We start from the raw sequence: 20,017 nt of genomic DNA on the forward strand, positions 1-20,017 counted from the left end.
ATCAAAATGTGTTTTGAAAATTGAGAAGAGTTCTTTTACTTTTTTATTTTATGAGTGTTAGTAAATTAGAAAAATAAAAAATATAGTAGTACTATTTACATTTATATGAGTGAATGATCTCAAAGCCAATTTAAAGTGGGTATTATATTTACATGTGACAAACCAAACACATGAATATCATAATATCATGCTGAGAAATAGTATCAAGCTAAGAAATATAGAAGAAACCAAACAAATTTCTGTTTCTACCATCTGAGAAATAGTATGAACCTAAGAAAACAACCGCGAGTATGGGAAGCTATGCTTACAGTTCCAACAGCAAGACAAGAAACGCAAGATCCCTGTCTCCATAGGTTGAGTGATATCATTTTCTTTGTTGTGTAGCACTCTTACAAACTCATCTGAACTTAAGTGTCCATCCCCATTTGTGTCAAACAAATGGTAAACAATCTTAACCACGTTATCAGAAAGTGATAATCCACAAACCTGAAATTGAAAATCAATCACTCAAACAAATTACAGAATTAAAATAATTTTTTTATTAAATTGCCAACAATAAAATTTAAATTCTAAATTTGTTTTATGTAATTTTCGTGTAAAAAACTTTTATGCTGATATTTTATTAGGCCTGATCATGTATTGTAAATATAAGTAATTTTCTCTTTTTTTTTTAAAGAAGAATGTTAGAGATTATCAGAGTTTTTTTTTTTTTTTGACCATCAATGTTTAAAAGTATAGTTTAAAGTATGTTGTTGGATTATTAAATTAAAAAAATTAGATTGATGGTTAAAATTTAAAAATGATGGTAAAAAATAATACATTATGATAGTCTTCTAACATTTCTAGGATAAAAAAAATCTAAAGATGGATTGGTCTCTGTTTTGATTTTTAAGAGCTTTTTTGTTTTTTGAGTTTTATAAAAAAATAATAAAAGAATGAAATAAAATTTATTATTTTTATTTCTGAAACTTTTATTTAAAAAATACTAAATTAAGAAAATAAAAAATAAAAGCAGTTAGACCATAACTTTAAGACTTTCATTTTCACCAAAATAAAAATTTTGCCACCATGGTGTGGTCACAGAATTAATTACCATCATCTATATCAAAACAATAATGATATATTAACAACTCAATTAAAGTGTTATTATTGACAACTAAAAATAATAACAAAAGACATTGTTTGGTCTATTCCAACACATGTGATGTGATTTACTTCTCTTCTTTTTTTTTTAATTGTCTACTGTATTTATTATATTGGTTTGTTAATATAACATTATTATATCACTATCAAGATGAGCAAGAAAAATCAAAATTATATAATAATCATCCCAAAATATAAAATAAAATTCAAAACTTTTTATTTATCTGCTACTGTTTTTAGAATTAATTATCAAATTATCACTCTGTTAAAATAATAATTTAGTAATTAGTTCTAGAAATAATTGCAGATAGATTTAAAAAAAAAAAAAACCTAAAATCCAACAAAGATCCCTAAATGTCTTACATGTGATGCAGCTCGCTGAAAATCTTCTCTTCTTAACAAGCCATTCACTTTTGCAAAACCAATAATGGCCAATGAAAATGGTAGCAATTTTTTCCTTAGCTCTGCAAAATTGTTGAACTCTTCAAATGTGATGCGTACATCCTTAAAGCTTGGATCATTGTTCATTTCTTCAACCAAATCTAGCAACCTACCCAGATGACTCAGATCAGCAGATGCAACTATTGAGAGAGCAAAGTCCTTGGCAGATATGGTTTTTCTTGATTTGTAGTCATAATGATCAAACTCCAGCCTTAGTATCTACACGTAGTAAAATATTGTAATTATTAATTCACTTTTTTATTATTGTTAATACGTGAAAAGGTAATCAATGTGATACTCATTAAGATAATAAGTTTTATAAGGCTGTATTTGTTTAAGACACGGTATGTTAAGACAGAAATATAAAATTATGTTTAGCAGATGAGATATGTATAAAGATTTTGTGTTCAGTAACATTGAATTAGTATATTTTATAAGGATACAAATACAATAATAAGAGACATAACTTATTTTTTAATTTTTTTATTATTCTTATTGATTTTTTATAATTATATTTTTCTTTTCAATTTTTTTAAATAAAAAATAAAATAAATTAGACTTTCATAACTTATTCTAATTTATTACCAAATACAATATAAAAACATTAATTTTTGTGTTTCTATTATTTGCATCTTATTTTCAGTGTTTTATCTTATCATGTTCTCGGACTTAAACGCAGCCTAACCGCTATTTATTCAAATTTTATGAAAAAAAAATTAAATCATAAATGAGAGACAAAGAAACTAAAGTAATAATCATAATTTTATATAGATAATTAATTATGTATTATGATATTAGTAAAAATAAATAATTTTTAAATTCACTAACTAAACAAATTATTTAAATCATTAAATAATTGTATAATATATTATCAATATATTAAAATTAAATTCATATGAGACAGTAATAAATTTATAAATAGAGTAACTAACAAAATTTATCTACAATCCAACTGACAAGCAAGAAATGATACATGTGGCAATTAGAGAGTAGAGACATATTCTTACTTCATGATGCAAGTCTCTCATAAATTGCAAGAATCTATGAATGCTAAGGCGTCCCTTTCCATCTATGCCAAAAAAATATTCCAAAACACCTCCATTTTCTACATAATCATCATTGACCTTTGAGCCTTTTCTCATTCCATCCCTATGGTGATGAGCACCTTGTCTATAATTATTATGAGATCGCATCAATGCCATCACTTTCTTGAATTCTTCCTTATCTATCTCCCTTTAGGATCCAATAACAAGAAGTAGGTCATGACATGTAATTAATTAAGTGTGTTTATACAAATTAAACACCGTAACTCATTATGTGTTTATTACTATAATCAAAGCAATTAGTAGCATAATCAGCATACTAACCCATCATTATCCATGTCAAACATTTTAAATGCCGCAGAAAAACTTGATTCTGGTATGCTAAGTAGTGTTACCAAAAAGATATACCTGTTTCAGAGTAAAAATAATAATCACTATGCACTCAAACGCTACAAAGAGATAGAGAATTATAACTCATAATTAAAGTAATTCATATACAATATATCCTATGGTGTATATATAATATTAAAGTTTAATTTTGATATATGTATAAAATATTTTATATAGTTGTGCAATCATAATCATTTTCTTGAATTACTATCCACGCGATTAATGTGAGATGCACATGTAAAACAATTTTATAGGGAGAGTACATATATAAAATTAAATTTTATATAATTAATGAATAATGATAAGAAACTAATTCTTTTATAATTAATTAATAAGTTCACAAATATTTTACAAAATAAGAATATAGAGAAGTGACACACTACTCACTCATTGAAAGATATAAGGCCATCATTGTTGACATCAAAGAGCATGAAAAACAGAGAAGGGGGACAACGAAGGTGGCCTGGACTTCTTCTTTCACCTTTCAAGTATCCTTCCCTCACAAGATTCGATTCCGACGGCGGGAACACCGGAACCACTGCTCTCATTAGGTCTGCTGCCTCCATCAGCACCTCTCCTTCCGGACTCCGGCATGATGCAAAGTATTCAAATACCTGCATATATTCAACATATACTCACCATCATATTCCTTCCAAAACGGTTTCACGTCTTTTATATTTGCAAATTCTAGTAATATAGGTGCCAATTATGTGTTTTTTTTTGTATAAATTTCTATTAAATATAATTACAAACTATTTCTGACTAAATGCTTACTCAAAATAATAATATTTATTAATTATATAATATTGTTGATAATTAAAAATCATTACTTAGATTGACATATATATTAATATTTTAATTAATTTTTGATATCTTCATGTAAGTAGCTTAACCGCCATACTATAGAATTAACAGATTTGTACTAAATAAGCAGTTATAAGTTGAAAAAAGAAGGGAGTATTAATCATATATTTGCTAAAAACTGTTTTTAATCTAGAGTCTAGAGTTTTGTGTGTTATATTATGATTAACTGATATCCAAATATCCAACAACAAAATTAGTAGCCCCAGTGTGTGTATAAATATCAGAAGCAATTTGGCCTAAAATGTTATTTTTAAAATTAAATATTTTTTATGTTTAGTAAGTGTATTAACTTTGTCAGCAATCATTTTTTGCATTTAATCTACAAGAAGTAGTATATATTAATATATTAATATATAGAATAATGAAATAACCTTCTCGGGAGGACTATGCAAACGCATGCGCTTCTCATAGTTGAAGAAAACCTTCCTCCTGTACAAATCTGCAACAAAATTCTTTTTATAAATTTAATTATTCATAAAAACAAAAATTGAAAACTCAAGTAAAGTTACATTTAACCGACTCTCAACTATCAACTTCATATAAAATTAACGACACTGCACTTGAGTTTCTACCGAAAAAGAATTATTAAAGTCGGTAGTCGTCAATAACATTGAAAAAAAAGTACACAGGCACTTGCCTCCAAAGAGCAACCTGTGTGTGTTGTGTGGAAGGGAGAGTTTTCTAAACAAAGAATGTGAAGAAAAAGTTGAAGTGTTTGCATCATCATCATGACTAGATGAAGGGGAGTTGGAATTGTTGGTAGTGATGGGAATGAAGAAGGAATAAGAACAACACACAAAAATTCCAACCACAATCCCCAAACAACCCAGCTTCTTCTTTTGATTATTATTATTATGGGGTTGGATTATTGGTGTGCATGTTTGTGAAGAGTGGTGCAGGCGTTGGGTTATTAACAGTGAGGGCCTCCTCAGAGTAGAAAACGTAGACATTTGCGTCCTAACTCACACAATGTGTAAAATTCTCAAACCACTTCACAACAAAATTTATTAACAAGCAAGGAACGTTATATGAATCATTTTTCATATATATATTTTTTAATAATATCCAAATCAGTCGTCAAAAGAAAAAAAAAACTTTAGTCAAACAATTTAATGTTTAATAAATTTTAATTATCAAATTAATTTTTAACATTTTATTTGATAGTTATCTTTATGCTAAAATTTTTATATATAAATAATTTTAATGTGAAATACAAAAATATTTGATCATTTTAGTATTCTACAGAATTGTGGTGATAGTATAAAACGTCATTAACATTTTGTAATTAAAAAAAATTAATTATGAAAGAACAAAATGTCTAATAAAAACTATTATTTTAATTATTAAAACAAAACATCATAAAATTTAATTATGAATTAAAAAAATATTATTTTAATAGAAGAAACACAAAATACTACTGATGTTTTATACAAGACTATTTAATTTATTACCGAAGATTTCACTCCTAATAATACAATATTAAAAAAAAATTCTCATTCTTGCATCAAAATATCAAATTTTAATAAAAGATTAGATTAAATTATTTCTGTCGTCTTTTATTAAAGATATAACCGTCTATAAAAATTTCTAAAAATTCAATTTCTCTATATAAATAAACAATCTGATATGAACATTAATTTATTTAACAAAATAAAAGTTTTGACATGAATTATTTATTGAGAACTAAAATTTCTGTCTAAAAATTTTAAGAAATTTACTTGAGGAATTATTCCTTTTTGCTTTAATATTAGAAGTGAATGATAAAAAACTCGTTGATTATAAAGAATTTAGTTTTTTCTACTAAAACATAAAAAAAATATACATTTAATAAAAAAATTAATTTTAATTTATTATCAATATAAAATAATCTTATACATAAATTTAATTAATAATATTGTTACGGTGGGTAACCGGAGATAAATGCAATGGATGGTGTTGAATGGCCCAAGTGCGTGAAGGAGGAGAACTCCGGATGGATCAGCAACTCGGGAGGCTCCGTCCGACTTGCGTGCGTGAATGAATGGGGGGTGGTACCTGCAAAGACACTCCGATGCTTAAGTTAGCAAGAGTGTGAGCAGGTCTAGAGAGTATTAGGCTTAGAGATACCTGAGGGGTGTCAGTGTATTTGTAGTGGTGAACCAATAACCACCGTTGGAGTAGTGCCGTATCTTTAGGATATTAACCGTCCCATTATCTTAGGGAGGTTAAGATATGGCTTCATGAAGTGGTTAGAGAGATTTTAGGGGCGGTTACTCGTTTGAATGAGTGTTTGCTTGCCAGCTAATCTCCTATCCGACTTCTTTATACTAAGTCGTGGTTGACACCGACTTCTTAGGTGGAGGTCGGTGTTTTGCTAGGCTTAATCTATTGGATCAGGCCTTTTGGTTGGACCTGGGCCCTTAGCATTGGCCAGGGTATGAACAATGCCCCTACTTGAGCCCAAGATCCTTTTAAGGCTTGGGTTCAAGTATTCAACTCGGGTTCGTAGCCGACTTTCACGGGTTGAAACCGACGTGATTTTCGCGACCTTTTGTTTCTGACAGTTACGTCAATTCAAGCGTCGTGTCCGTTGAGGAAGCGTTTAGGGATTGAGGGCTTTGGTAACGGTGCAATCTCATTAATGACTGCCTTGTTTTTACCATTATGCCCCTTAGCCTATTTATAAATACTTCCCTCTCTTTTTTCCATTTCTGCAATCTTTCAAACTTTTTCTTGCCTTGCTCGTGCTGTATTCTTGTGTTCGAAGCTTTCCGTTTTCTTCAGCCTTTATTTCTTCGGATAAAGGTTAGTTTTGTTTCTTCCATGTCATGCCTTATGTTTGCATGTTTTTATTGTGAGTGGGTAGGTTGGCCTGTAGATTCTAGCTTCGTATCTTTCCTCTTTAGGGGCCGTGTTTTTTGATTTTCTTTTTCTTTTCTCCTTTTGTAGGTTTCTGCCACTTTTCTTTATAAAAAATGGCTTCCGTAGATGTTCTTTCTCTGTGGGTTGATGACACTGTCCTTGGGGAGGAACCCCTGGTCGATGCTGAGTTTATCACTCATCTTCGTACTCATCACCGGCTCTGTACTTCGGAGGAGGACGAGCCAAAATATGAATTGATAATCCCGGTCCTGAAGACCGGTCTGTTTTGGGAGAGTTATGAGGCGGCCCCTCATTTTTTCTTCATGTAGAATGTATGATCACCCGTTTGGGTGTTTTTCTTCCTTTCTCGGATTTCGAGATATCCGTTTTGCATCACTTAAGTTGAAAGACTCCCCTACTCACCCCAATTCTGGGTTTTTTGAAGGTCTATCAGTTTAGCCACGCTCTGGACTTTCCGACCTCTTTGAGGATTTTCTTCTTTCTTTTTCATATGACTAAGCCCTTTAGTGGGCTAAACAAAACAGCAGGGTATCATTCCGAGCCATACATGGTCGGAGGATTTCACCCTTTCGACGAATCTTTTCATGACTTCAAAAACTACCTTTTCAAGTTCAAGCCGTAGAGGGTCACCACCCCTTTTTCCTTGATGAGCACTCCTCCCCTCGCTTTCCCCTTTATTGGTTGGCGGCCTCCCCTTGTGAGAAGTATGGTCTAGATGACCTTGACGAGGTGGAGGCGGCCATTGTGGGATTTTTCCGAGAAGCGTGGGGGAGGGCCCCTTACTTGGATACCAGAAAAATCCTCCAGGGAACGCCGACTTTTGTTCAATCTCAATTAGGTAGTGCATGCATTCCTGATTTCCGAGTTGTTTCTACCGACTTGAATGTTGCCGACTTATAACTATTGGTTGTTTTTTCTTGTAGATATGGCAAGGAAGAATGCTCAGGAGGCTTACCAAAGGGTCCAGGAGGCTAAAGCGAAGTCCCGAGCTAGGTCTGGTGGTGCCAGGGCGATCACCCTCCCCTCCTCCTTCTCCTCCTCCTAAAAATACTGGCACTCCCTCTCAACCATTGTCATTTCTTCCTCAAGTTTGTCTCGACCACCCCTTCTGCCCAAATTCTCTCTGAGCCAGAGAAGAAAAAGCGTAAGACTTCAGAGTCTGGCTCTTCTTCTTTTGATGGTGGGGTTAAGGCGGATGCTCTGGCATTCGTCCGAAAGAACATCTATCCTTTTATAGTATAGATGATTTCTGTTCGAAACCACCTCACTACCATGGCCGAGGAGAGTTTTAGGGCAGCGGGTGTTTGTGGCAAACTTTTGGACATTTTCGAGAAACTCCCCTCAGCTCTTTGGGGCATCCTCGAGGGTTGAGAGTTGGAGGGGAGACTTCTTATTTGAAAAACATGAGAAGGAGTTGAAGGAGGAGAGAGATAAATGAGGAAGGAGAGGGATCACCTTAAGGAGGAGGAGGGTAAGCTGCGGGCTCAATGTACTTTGGAGGCGAATTTGAGGAAACGGCACAAGACAGCTACACAGTTTATTTCAGGATATTGTGGCCGTGAGGAAGGACTTGCTGAATTCTCGGAACGCATACGCCGAGTTGGAGGACTCTATTGCCGATGGTGCCGAGGAGTCTTGGAGAATTTTCTTGGAACAAGTCAGAGTTATCGCTCCCGACTTGGACCTTTCTCCTTTACATCCTGATAAGGTCGTCATCGATGGTGCTATCGTGGATCCTCCTGCCCCCGAGGTTGTTTCCGAGTCAGATTTGAAGACTCGGGGGCAGGGATTATTGAGTCTCCTCCTCATTCTAAAAATGCTCCGAGTTCTTCCTCCATTCCTCCGACCGGTCCTGGCGGCGCCCCTCCTGAGTCTGGCGGTGATGATTCCTCTACTCCTTTGAAAAGATAACTTTATTTTTTATGGCTATATGGGGGCTCGGCCTGTGAGTCCCCCCTTTTTTAAACTCGTTATGTGTGGTTGTGTGAACAATTTTGCTTTGGCCTTTTAAGGCCGTAAACAAACAGTATTTCTGACGAATGCCCTTTTAAATAAGGGTATGAAAATAAATGCCCTTTTTTGGATAAGGGTTTTGAGTTACCTTGTGCGTGTATGCTTTTTGATATTTGAAAATCCTTCTGATCTCTTTCTGAAAACCTTTTGTTTGTTTGTCTTTCAGACTTTCTCGTTTAAGGACTTTTTTGGGATGCCCTTTAACTTCTCTTAGGTTTCATATCTCTTTTGTTATTTCATACTCGACTTTCGTTTTAGTGAGTTCTTATGACTTAGGTTATTTTGCGATGCGTTTTTCTTCTACTCGGTTCTACGCTCCGATTTAAGGATCGGTGTATTTCCGAGCTCTTCTTACTCGGAATGTTGTACCGACTTATGAGTCGGACTTGTTTTCCGAGTTTTTACGATCGACTCATAACCTCTTTACGCCGACTTGTACCTCGTCGTTTTATCCTGACGACCATCTAGGTCGGTTCATGGGATTTTCACGTTTTGTCGAGCTTAAGTCGGCGCGTTTCGTAGAAGGACTTAGAAAAATAAAGAAGGATATTTATAAGAGATATTATGAATGAAAAAGATCTTTATTAATTGGGGAGGTACCTTCTTTTGCTACTAAGGGTCTTGATAGCCTATTTTTCCCTTAGTCTACTATGATGCCTCGTTAAAAAACCCTTCTCCAGAAAAAACCCTTTTTTGGGAAAAAAATCATGAAGTTGGGAAAGAGTACATCAGGGAGTAGAGTTCGCTTTTAACTGTAGTACCTTTTCATATTACAAGCATGCCACGACCTTGGTAGCTCAGTGCCGTTCAGGTCGGTTACTTTATAATAACCTTTTCCTAAAACTTCTTTGATTTTGTATGGCCCCTTCCAATTTGCGGCGAGCTTTCCTTCTCCCGATTTGTTGACTCCAATGTCGTTTCTGATTAGGACCAAGTCATCTGTAGCAAATGTTCTTCGAATGACTTTCTTGTTGTACCTTGTAGTCATCCTTTGCTTCAACGCAGCCTCTCTTATCTGGGCATCTTCTCGGATCTCGGGAAGCAAGTCGAGCTCCTCCTTGTATCCTCGTATATTTCCGACTTCGTCGTGGAGAATTACCCTTGGGCTTTGCTCATTGATTTCTACTGGAATCATGGCTTCTACGCCATAGACTAGTCGAAAGGGTGTTTCTCCTGTGGCGGATTGAGGAGTTGTCCTGTAAGCCCATAACACTTGGGGGAGCTCTTCAGCCCAAGCTCCCTTTGCTTCCTGTAGCCTTTTCTTTAATCCTGCCAGTATGACCTTGTTAGCTGCCTCGGCTTGCCCATTGGCTTGTGGGTGTTCCACCGAGGTGAACTGGTGCTTGATTTTCAGACTGGCTACTAGATTTCTGAAGGTGGCATCGGTAAATTGGGTTCCATTGTCTGTAGTGATGGAATGAGGTATTCCATACCTTGTGATGATGTTTTTGTAGAGGAACCTGCGACTTCTTTGAGCGGTGATGGTGGCTAGCGGTTCTGCTTCTATCCACTTTGTGAAGTAATCTATTCCCACGATCAAGTATTTGACTTGTCCTGGTGCTTGGGGAAAAGGACCTAACAAATCCATTCCCCATTTTGCAAAGGGCCAGGGAGAAGTGATACTGATGAGCTCTTCTGGTGGAGCTACGTGGAAATTTGCATGCATCTGACATGGTTGGCATTTTTTCACAAATTCTGTGGCATCTTTCTGCAAGGTTGGCCAGTAGAATCCAGCTCGGATTACTTTTCTGGCTAATGATCTTGCTCCGAGATGATTTCCGCAGATCCCGCTATGTACTTCCTCCAACACCTCGGCGGTTTTTGAGGTCGGTACGCACTTTAGTAATGGCGTTGATATCCCTCTTCTGTAAAGGACATTTCTTACCAAAGTATAATGCTGTGCTTCCCTTCGGATCTTTTTAGCTTCTTTTTCCTTTTTAGCTTCTTTTTCCTCTTTAGGGAGGATGTCGAATTTCAGGTATTCGACTAAGGGATTCATCCATCCGAGGTTTAAACCGACTACCTCAAGTACCTCATGCTTATCTTCTGTTTTTGCAACTGAGGGCTCTTGGAGAGTTTCTTGAATCAGGCTTCTGTTGTTTCCTCCTGGTTTGGTACTTGCTAACTTGGAGAGGGCGTCCGCTCTACTATTTAGATCCCGAGTTATGTGTTTGACCTCGGTTTCCGCAAAGCGCCCAAGGTGCTCCAAGGTTTTTTCCAAGTACCTCTTCATATTGGGGTCCTTTGCCTGATACTCTCCGCTTATTTGGGAGGTCACCACCTGTGAGTCGCTGTATATCATCACCTTTGTGGCACCAACTTCTTCTGCTAATTTTAATCCGGCGATCAAGGCTTCATATTCTGCCTGATTGTTTGAAGCCGGAAATTCAAATTTTAAGGAGACCTCTATCTGGGTTCCTTTTTCATCTGCCAATATTATGCCTGCGCCGCTCCCTGTTTTGTTGGAGGATCCGTCTACATAGAGTTCCCATGTAGTCGGTTTTTCCTCTTATTCTCCTGCATATTCTGCAACGAAGTCGGCGAGGCATTGGGCTTTAATTGCCGTCCGAGTTTCATATCTCAAATCAAACTCGGAGAGCTCTATCGCCCACTGAACCATTCTCCCTGCAACATCCGTCTTTTGGAGGATTTGCTTCATGGGTTGGTTTGTGCGGACTCTTATTGTATGAGCCTGAAAGTAAGGTCGTAACCTCCGTGAGGCTATTACTAAGGAGTAGGCAAACTTTTCTAATTTGTGGTACCTTAGTTCAGGGCCTTGTAGGACCTTACTGATGAAGTAGACCGGGTGTTGTCCGACCTCGTCTTCTCTTATCAGGGCTGACGAGACAGCCCTGTTTGCTACGGATAGGTATAGGACGAGGTCTTTTCCCGGTATTGGTCGGGTCAAGATAGGAGGTTGGCTTAAGAACTTTTTGAACTCTTGGAACGCCTCCTCGCATTCCGGAGTCCATTCGAATTGGCATCCCTTCCTTAACAAGGAAAATAGCGGAAGGGATTTAGTGCCGAGCCTGCCAAAATCTGGAGAGGGCTGCAAGCCGGCCATTGAGCTGTTGTACCTCTCTCAAACAAGTCGGGCTTTTCATTTCTAGGATGGCTCTGCATTTATCGGGATTGGCCTCAATCCCCCTCTGTGTTAGCATGAACCCTAGAAATTTTCCTGCCTCGACCGCGAAGGCGCACTTTGCAGGATTTAGCCTCATCCCATGCAACCTTATAGTGTCAAAGACTTGTGAGAGGTCGGTTAAGAGGTCGACTTCTTCCTTGGTCTTTACTAGCATGTCGTCGACGTATACTTCCATCAAGCTCCCTAGGTGGGGGGAAAACACTTTATTCATCAATCTTTGATACGTGGCTCCTGCATTCTTTAGTCCGAATGGCATGACCACGTAGCAATAATTGGCTCTCGGCGTGATGAAAGATGTTTTCTCCTGGTCGGGTTCATACATCGGGATTTGGTTATATCCCGAGTAGGCGTCCATGAATGATAAGTACTGGTACCCCGAGCTGGAATCCACCAGGGTATCAATACTTGGTAGGGGATAAGGGTCTTTAGGACATGCCTTATTCAAGTTGGTATAGTCGACGCACATTCTCCATTTACCATTCTGTTTTTTGACTAGCACTACATTGGCTAGCCATGTTGGGTACTTGACTTCTCTGATAAAGCCAGCTTCCAGGAGCGCCTGTACTTGCTCTTCTACTATTAGGGCTCGTTCCGGGCCGAGCTTGCGTCTTCTTTGCTGTACAGGTCGGGATCCCGGGTAAACCGAGAGCCTGTGAGACATGAGCTCGGGATCAATCCCGGGCATGTCGGAAGCCTTCCATGCGAAGAGGTCGGAATTGGCTCTCAGGAGTTCACCCAACCTTTGTTTTAGGGTTTCCCCTAGGTTGGCTCCTATGTAAGTGTTTTTTCCTTCGTCCTCTCCGACTTGTATCTCCTCGGTTTTTCCTCCCGGCTGGGGTCGCAGCTCTTCTCTGGCCCTTGTGCCGCCGAGCTCTATGGTGTGGACTTCTTTGCCCTTTCCTCTCAGATTTAGGCTTTCATTGTAGCATTTTCTTGCCAATTTTTGGTCTCCCCTCACCGTTGCTATTCCCGCTGGGGTCGGGAATTTCATGCAAAGGTGGGGAGTGGATACCACTGCCCCGAGGCGATTAAGGGTAGTTCTGCCGATTAAGGCATTATAGGCTGACCCTTCATCAATGACTATGAAGTCTATGCTCAGAGTCCTTGATTTTTTCCCTCTTCCAAAAGTGGTGTGAAGGGGCAAGAATCCTAGTGGCTTTATTGGCGTATCCCCTAACCCATATAGGGTGTCGGGGTAGGCTCTCAACTCTTTTTCATCTAACCTAGCTTGTCGAAAGCGGGCTTGAAAAGGATATCCGCCGAGCTTTCTTGGTCTACTAGGGTTCTGTGGAGATGGGCATTGGCTAGGATCATAGTTATCACCACGGGATCATCATGCCCGGGAATTATCCCTTGCCCATCTTCTTTTGTGAATGAGATAGTGGGGAAGTCGGGTGTCTCTTCCTCGACTTGATAGACTCTTTTGAGATGTCTTTTGCGAGAGGATTTAGTGAGGTCCCCTCCCGCAAATCCTCCCGAGATCATATGAATATGTCTCTCTGGAGTCTGCGGTGGTGGATCTCTTCTATCCATTTCATCTCGCTTTCTCTTTCCATGAGTGTCCGACCTTTCCATGAGATATCTATCAAGCCGACCTTCCCTAGCCAGCTTTTCTATCACATTTTTTAGGTCATAACAATCGTTGGTGGAGTGACCATATATTTTATGGTACTCGCAGTAGTCGCCGCGGCTTCCCCCTTTTTTGTTTTTAATAGGTCTAGGGGGTGGCAGCCTTTCGGTGTGGCAAATCTCTCTGTATACATCCACTACAGAAGTTTTGAGGGGAGTATACGAGTGATATTTTCTGGGTCTCTCGAGACCGAGCTCTTCCTTTTTCTTGGCTTCCCTTTCCCTCTCTTTGGATGAGGGAGGGGGTCCAGGTCGCAAACTCAGGTCTCTTAACTTTGCATTCTCTTCCATATTGATGTACTTTTCCGCCCTTTCTTGTACATCACTTAGAGAAACGGGGTGTCTTTTAGATATGGACTGCGAGAAGGGACCTTCTCTAAGTCCATTGACTAACCCCATTATGACTGCCTCTGTGGGCAGGTCTTGGATCTCCAAACATGCCTTATTGAACCTTTCCATATAGGCTCGCAAAGACTCTTCGACCTCCTGTTTTACTCCCAGGAGGCTTGGTGCATGTTTCACCTTATCTTTCTGAATTGAGAACCTCATCAAAAACTTCCTTGAGAGGTCTTCAAAGCTGGTGATTGATCTTGGTGGGGGGCTATCGAACCACTTCATCGCCGCTTTCGATAAAGTGGTCGGGAAAGCTTTGCATCTTGTAGCGTCGGAGGCATCAGCTAGATACATCCGACTTTTGAAGTTGCTTAGATGATGCTTTGGGTCTGTGGTCCCATCATAGAGGTCCATATCAGGGCTTTTGAAGTTTCTCGGAACTTTTGCCCTCATTATGTCCTCGCTGAAGGGATCCTCTCCACCCGGGAGTTGGTCGTCCTGTTCGTCGCGGGAGTTGTGACTCTTGAGGGAGGATTTCAGCTGTAAGAGTTTTCTTTCTAACTCTTTTCGCCGCTCCATCTCCTCTTTGAGATACCTTTCGGTTTCCTTCTGTTTCTCCCGCTCTTGCTCCAATTGTTCCAGGCGGCTATGGACTAACCCCATTAATTCAGCTACGTGGGATGGTCCGCCTTTTTCTGATTCACGCCCATCTGAGGAATTTACCTTCGGATTCTTCACTCCGGAGGTACCCTCTCTGTGTTGATTGTTATCTTCCTGGTGTAGGGCCAGGTCTTCATCGTTATTACCTATGCCTAGATTTTCAGAATCTGTTTCAGCATGGCCTTCTTCGTGGGATCTGTCCGCCATCAATGGATGATCTCTCGGGTCCCCGGCAACGGCGCCAATGTTACGGTGGGTAACCGGAGATAAATGCAATGGATGGTGTTGAATGGCCCAAGTGCGTGAAGGAGGAGAACTCCGGATGGATCAGCAACTCGGGAGGCTCCGTCCGACTTTCGCGCGTGAATGAATGGGGGGTGGTACCTGCAAAGACACTCCGATGCTTAAGTTAGCAAGAGTGTGAGCAGGTCTAGAGAGTATTGGGCTTAGAGATACCTGAGGGGTGTCAGTGTATTTGTAGTGGTGAACCAATAACCACCGTTGGAGTAGTGCCGTATCTTTAGGATATTAACCGTCCCATTATCTTAGGGAGGTTAAGATATGGCTTCATGAAGTGGTTAGAGAGATTTTAGGGGCGGTTACTCGTTTGAATGAGTGTTTGCTTGCCAGCTAATCTCCTATCCGACTTCTTTATACTAAGTCGTGGTTGACACTGACTTCTTAGGTGGAGGTCGGTGTTTTGCTAGGCTTAATCTATTGGATCAGGCCTTTTGGTTGGACCTGGGCCCTTAGCATTGGGCCAGGGTATGAACAATTATAATAAAAAGTGAATATTAATTATCACATAATTACATAAATAATTATTAAAAAAGTGAATATTAATTACCACATAATTGTTTAAAACGATTTGTGATATCTCTATATTAAAATTAAACTCTTAATAGTATACTAAAATATAGTGCATATATAATTTTTTTTATTAAATTTATTGAATAAAGCTACAAGACTCGTTGTAATAAATCAAGTGTCAGTGGACATTATCTCATATTGTATAGATGCAATGAACTGAGATGCTGATTGTTGAGTATTGAAAAAAATCAAGCAAGAATATATTTTCTTTCTTCCTTGCTTTCAGGATACTTCAAGAATATTTTAACAGGGTTATGTTTTAGTTGGAGTTACTTTACTCTGAAGTATAGTCTTAACAATGACGTTCAATTTCAGTTTCAAAAAAATTATATTCAAACAAATGAAAAATTAATTTCGAAACTAATCATTATTGCATAATTATTATTTTTATTAAAATATGTATTGATATACACTGCAAATATTTATGATATGAAAAGATCAAATATTATTTAAAAGTTATTATTTATATTTTTAGAATGTTTAATTTAGTTTGATATATTTTGATCTTGTTTATTTAGTTACTAAATTAGATAGAAAGTTGAGGAGTCTTTTCGATTTAATTCTCAAATTATGGCATTGACAAGTTAGATTGAGAAATTCTTTTTTTGTGTCATCAAAAAATTAAGTAAAAAGTAAAGTAATTTTCTTTATATTTAATTCCAATCTATTTTTTTTATTTAATGTAGTTTTTCATTCTGTTTAAATTTTTATCATTTTGTTTATCTTTTTTTTATATCATGTATGGTGTCAAGTAATGTAGATTATGGACAGAGATGTTTTTTCCGGGGTCGCGACTCGCGAGTGAAATAGAGGTTAAAAACTAGAACAAAAAAAGACCATATGTGTATGCATATGAAATCCTCTATTTCTCTATCCACTTTAAGGACCCAATAATAACATATATGACCCATATGTAGCGATTCTTTTTTTTCTTTTGCATTAGGCAAATCTATAGGAAACTGACTTCCAAAAATTATGATATGCTGACCCCAAAATTTTTAGAGAGTACCCAAAAACCAAAAAGGAAACAAAAATGAAATTTATCAAGACCAAAATTTTTTGAAAAAATGATTATAGGTCATTGAGGTTTTTTTTCTGCGAATATTTTTGTCCTCAAAAAATAAAAAATACATTTATGTTCTTGAATCTTTTAAGATGTGGATAAATTTATCCCTCCTTTAAAGTTATTCTGTTGGACCTGACGAAAAAGTCTAACGTGACTCCTGTAGCGCTGATCTGGCTGTTATGGGAACACACGTGACTTGTAACTTTTGAAAACAGAACATATTAGTCCTTCCGTACTAAAACAACGTCGTTTTACCACCACCATTCCAAACACACTTTAATCCCGTTATGCAATACCCATAACACTCATATTTGAGTTACAGAATTGCTGAAAACCCTAAGAAAACAAACCATCAAACCCCCTCCTCTCTGTTTTTCCTCCAAAAATTACATTACGTAGAAGAGCAATCGTTGTGGGGTGAAGTCGATGTCGGAGGCTAGGAAGAAGATTGCATTGAGGCCGTGGTTGCTGTCTTCGTCAAAAAATAAGATCGCCTTGTTTAGCGATAAAGTTTTAGTTATTCATGTGTGAACTAATTGTGAAGGCATTTTGTGTGCATGTTGAAAGTGTAGATAAAAATGGTGTAATAAAGTGTAAAAATTGTTTTTAAAATGTTGTGTGTAGGATTAAAATGAGGAATTGTGTTAGGGCAAAGGTGTTTCATTCATAATTTTTGTTTCTGTTTTTGGACTTACACATAGTTGTTCATGAGTTAATTTTAGATGGTTGATGTTTTTGTGGTGCCAGTTTTTCACCATGGAGGTAACTTTGTCAGAGCAAGTGATGGGTCCCTGGTTTATCAAAATGAAAAGGTAGAAAGGTTCCTTGAGATGGACCTGGACTTTGTGAATTTCGGAGATCTTATAACATTATTTAAGGATTTAGGATACCAGTCATACAAGGCAATATACTGGTATGATCCAACAAGTACCGACATTGAGTATGGGCTGAACATATTAACTGGAGATGTATGGGTCAATGCAATGTGAGAGAATATAATGAAGAACCAAGAGACATTTGAGTTTCATATATACCTTGACCATCCTATTGATGATCTTGAGGTTGTTGATGATGCTGGCAAGGACACTGATATCGCAGTGGATGTAGATGAAATTTTAGATGAACTAAAGACATTTTTTTCTTCAGATGATGGGTATGAGAGTATGGAGGATGTATTGTATAAACCTCTACCAGTTAAATTTAAAAGTGATAGTACTGAAATTGACAATAATTAAGAAAAAAGTTGCCGGTGGCAAGAGAAAAAGAAATGTAAAGAGTAAAAAGAAGGTAGTGACCCCAAAAAAATTAGTTGCAAAAGAGGCAAAGTTTAAAGACGAACTCTAAAGTTGAAAGGAAGAAGATGCAACATGGGATGAGAGTGAATGAAAGAAAAAAAAAATAGTGAAAATATTAATGCTAAAACAAGTGGTGCCAATTAATGATGGGATTTGTCAACTTGGGGCACTTTGGACAAATATGTTTGGCCATTGGTGCCAATTACCTCAGGCACATTCGTTGCTTTTGAATTTGTCCTGTTAGTTATTAGAAAAAGTCTAGGGGACTAACAACTTTTGTATTTTCTAGCCAGCACTTAATCATCAAAAATAAAAGTGATAGATCTCCTACCATTATATACCATTAGATGTAATCTCATACCATTAAAAATACTATTAATGACTAATTGATGGTTACAAAACACCAAAATTGCTGGTCCCCTAACATTCCTCTAGTTATTATTCACATGTCAAATATTCCAGTCTTCTTAATTTTAGGTTAGTTCTTTATCCTTAATATAAAAAAGATTATGCAAATATTAAGATTATTAATAAAAAAATTATATAAAAGACTATAAAAATTAAATGTGACATATATTATGTATTTATTAAATAATTATAAAATTTTACTAATTATAAGTTTAATATGTATCCTAAAAATATGTTTTTTTTGTTTCTCATGGTATCCCCTAACTCGACAGGTCAAGGACTAATTCGTTGCGAATCTTATCGAATTCTCAACACTTGCTTAAGCGGACGAGTGAACTAACCACTCGACCAACCCAAGTTAACAAAATATAAGTTAACAAAATTTATATAAAAATTCCTCATGGTACAAAGTTGTGGAGTATGTCCCGTCCAAGAATAGTGCGGTCATCTAAATTTTTGGTCATATTTTCCCACCACTAGTTTCAAAACTGTAATAATAATACGAAGACTAAGATACACAATTTTGTTGTTGTTGTTTTTTTTTTCTTCTAAGCTATATTGGTTGTAAATACGTAAAAGCTAAACTCTTTCCCAGCTAGCAATCACAAAATTAATGAGAAGTTAAAACGTGTTTCTCTCATGATCATGTCAAACAAATCCCATCATAAATCAAACCTAATCAGGTTCGACTCGGCTTTCCCAATTCCAACGCACAAGCAAATTTAAAAGCTGTATTTGATTCTAAGAACAAAATAAGATAAAACACTTATAATAAGATACATAAAATAAAAACATAAAAATTATTGTTTTTATATTTTATTTAATAATAAATTAAAAGAAATTATAAAAGTTTAATTTATTTTATTTTTTTATGTAAAAATTTTAAAAATATATAATTATAAAAAATTAACAAAAATAATAAAAAATAAAAATAATTTATATTTTTTGTTAGTGTATCTGCGGCTTTTGTCTTAGGTACGCATGGTGTGAGTGTTTGATGAAAAAACTGCAGCACCTTCCCAAGCTCAGTTTCATCGTATTAGAAGGCTTGTGAATACAGATGCTATAGTAGAGGCATTCACAATTCAGCTTTAGAAATCGGAAGAAATTATTGCACCGTGCACTACAATTTCTAGACAACATGAAGCCAGCCATGGTGGATCTTCTCCGTTCTTATGGGAAGGAGGCTTACCTCCGCAGTACATGATCACTGCATTCCTATTATCAAGGATTCTGAGCCGGTTAAAGTAAGACTTTATCGGTACCCGCATAGTCAGAAAGCCCAAATAGAGTTTATGGTACAACAAATTCTCGAGGAGGAGGGTATCATTCGACTAAGTAAGAGTCCTTACTCTTCTCCAATTTTATTAGTAAAAAAAAAAAAAGATGGTACATGAAAATTCTGTACAGAATAATGAGAATATAGAGCTTTGAATAATATTACAATCAAAGACCGTTTTTCGATTCCCACTGCTGATGAGTTACTTTATGAGTTATTCAGTGCTGATGTCTTTTGCAAACGTGACTTGAGATCCCGGTACCACCAAATATTGGTTAAACCCGAAGACAGACCCAAAACCGCTTTTCGCACCCATCAAGGACTATATCAATGGCTTACCATGCCATCGGGTTTGACTAATGCGCCTGTTAACTCTTCAGAATTTGATGAATGATGTGATTCGGCCTTATTTAAGGAAGTTTGTGCTTGTATTTTTTTATGACATATTAGTTTATAGCTCATCTTGGCCTCTACACTTGCAACACTTGTGTTACAAAGAGAGGCTCTATATGCTAAGCTATCCAACTGCGACTTTGGGTCCTCTGAAATTGACTACTTGGAGCATACTATCCAAAT

The 20,017-nt window shown here is 36.8% G+C and overlaps 1 protein-coding gene across 1 annotated transcript; it reads right to left on the reverse strand.

Moving 5' to 3' along the window:
- Positions 1-210: 210 nt before the first annotated feature.
- LOC130946133 (calcium uptake protein, mitochondrial-like) lies at positions 211-14,526 on the reverse strand. Its single transcript, XM_057874814.1, has 7 exons — positions 14,346-14,526; positions 4,253-4,320; positions 3,405-3,631; positions 2,952-3,035; positions 2,592-2,817; positions 1,507-1,803; positions 211-486 (listed from the first exon to the last, which is right to left on the reverse strand). Exons 1-7 carry the CDS (start codon positions 14,524-14,526, stop codon positions 271-273), a joined length of 1,299 nt encoding a protein of 432 aa, XP_057730797.1. The 3' UTR covers positions 211-270.
- Positions 14,527-20,017: the final 5,491 nt, after the last annotated feature.

This window comes from Arachis stenosperma, chromosome 8, assembly GCF_014773155.1.
Source record: "Arachis stenosperma cultivar V10309 chromosome 8, arast.V10309.gnm1.PFL2, whole genome shotgun sequence".
NCBI classification, from domain to species: Eukaryota; Viridiplantae; Streptophyta; class Magnoliopsida; order Fabales; family Fabaceae; genus Arachis; species Arachis stenosperma.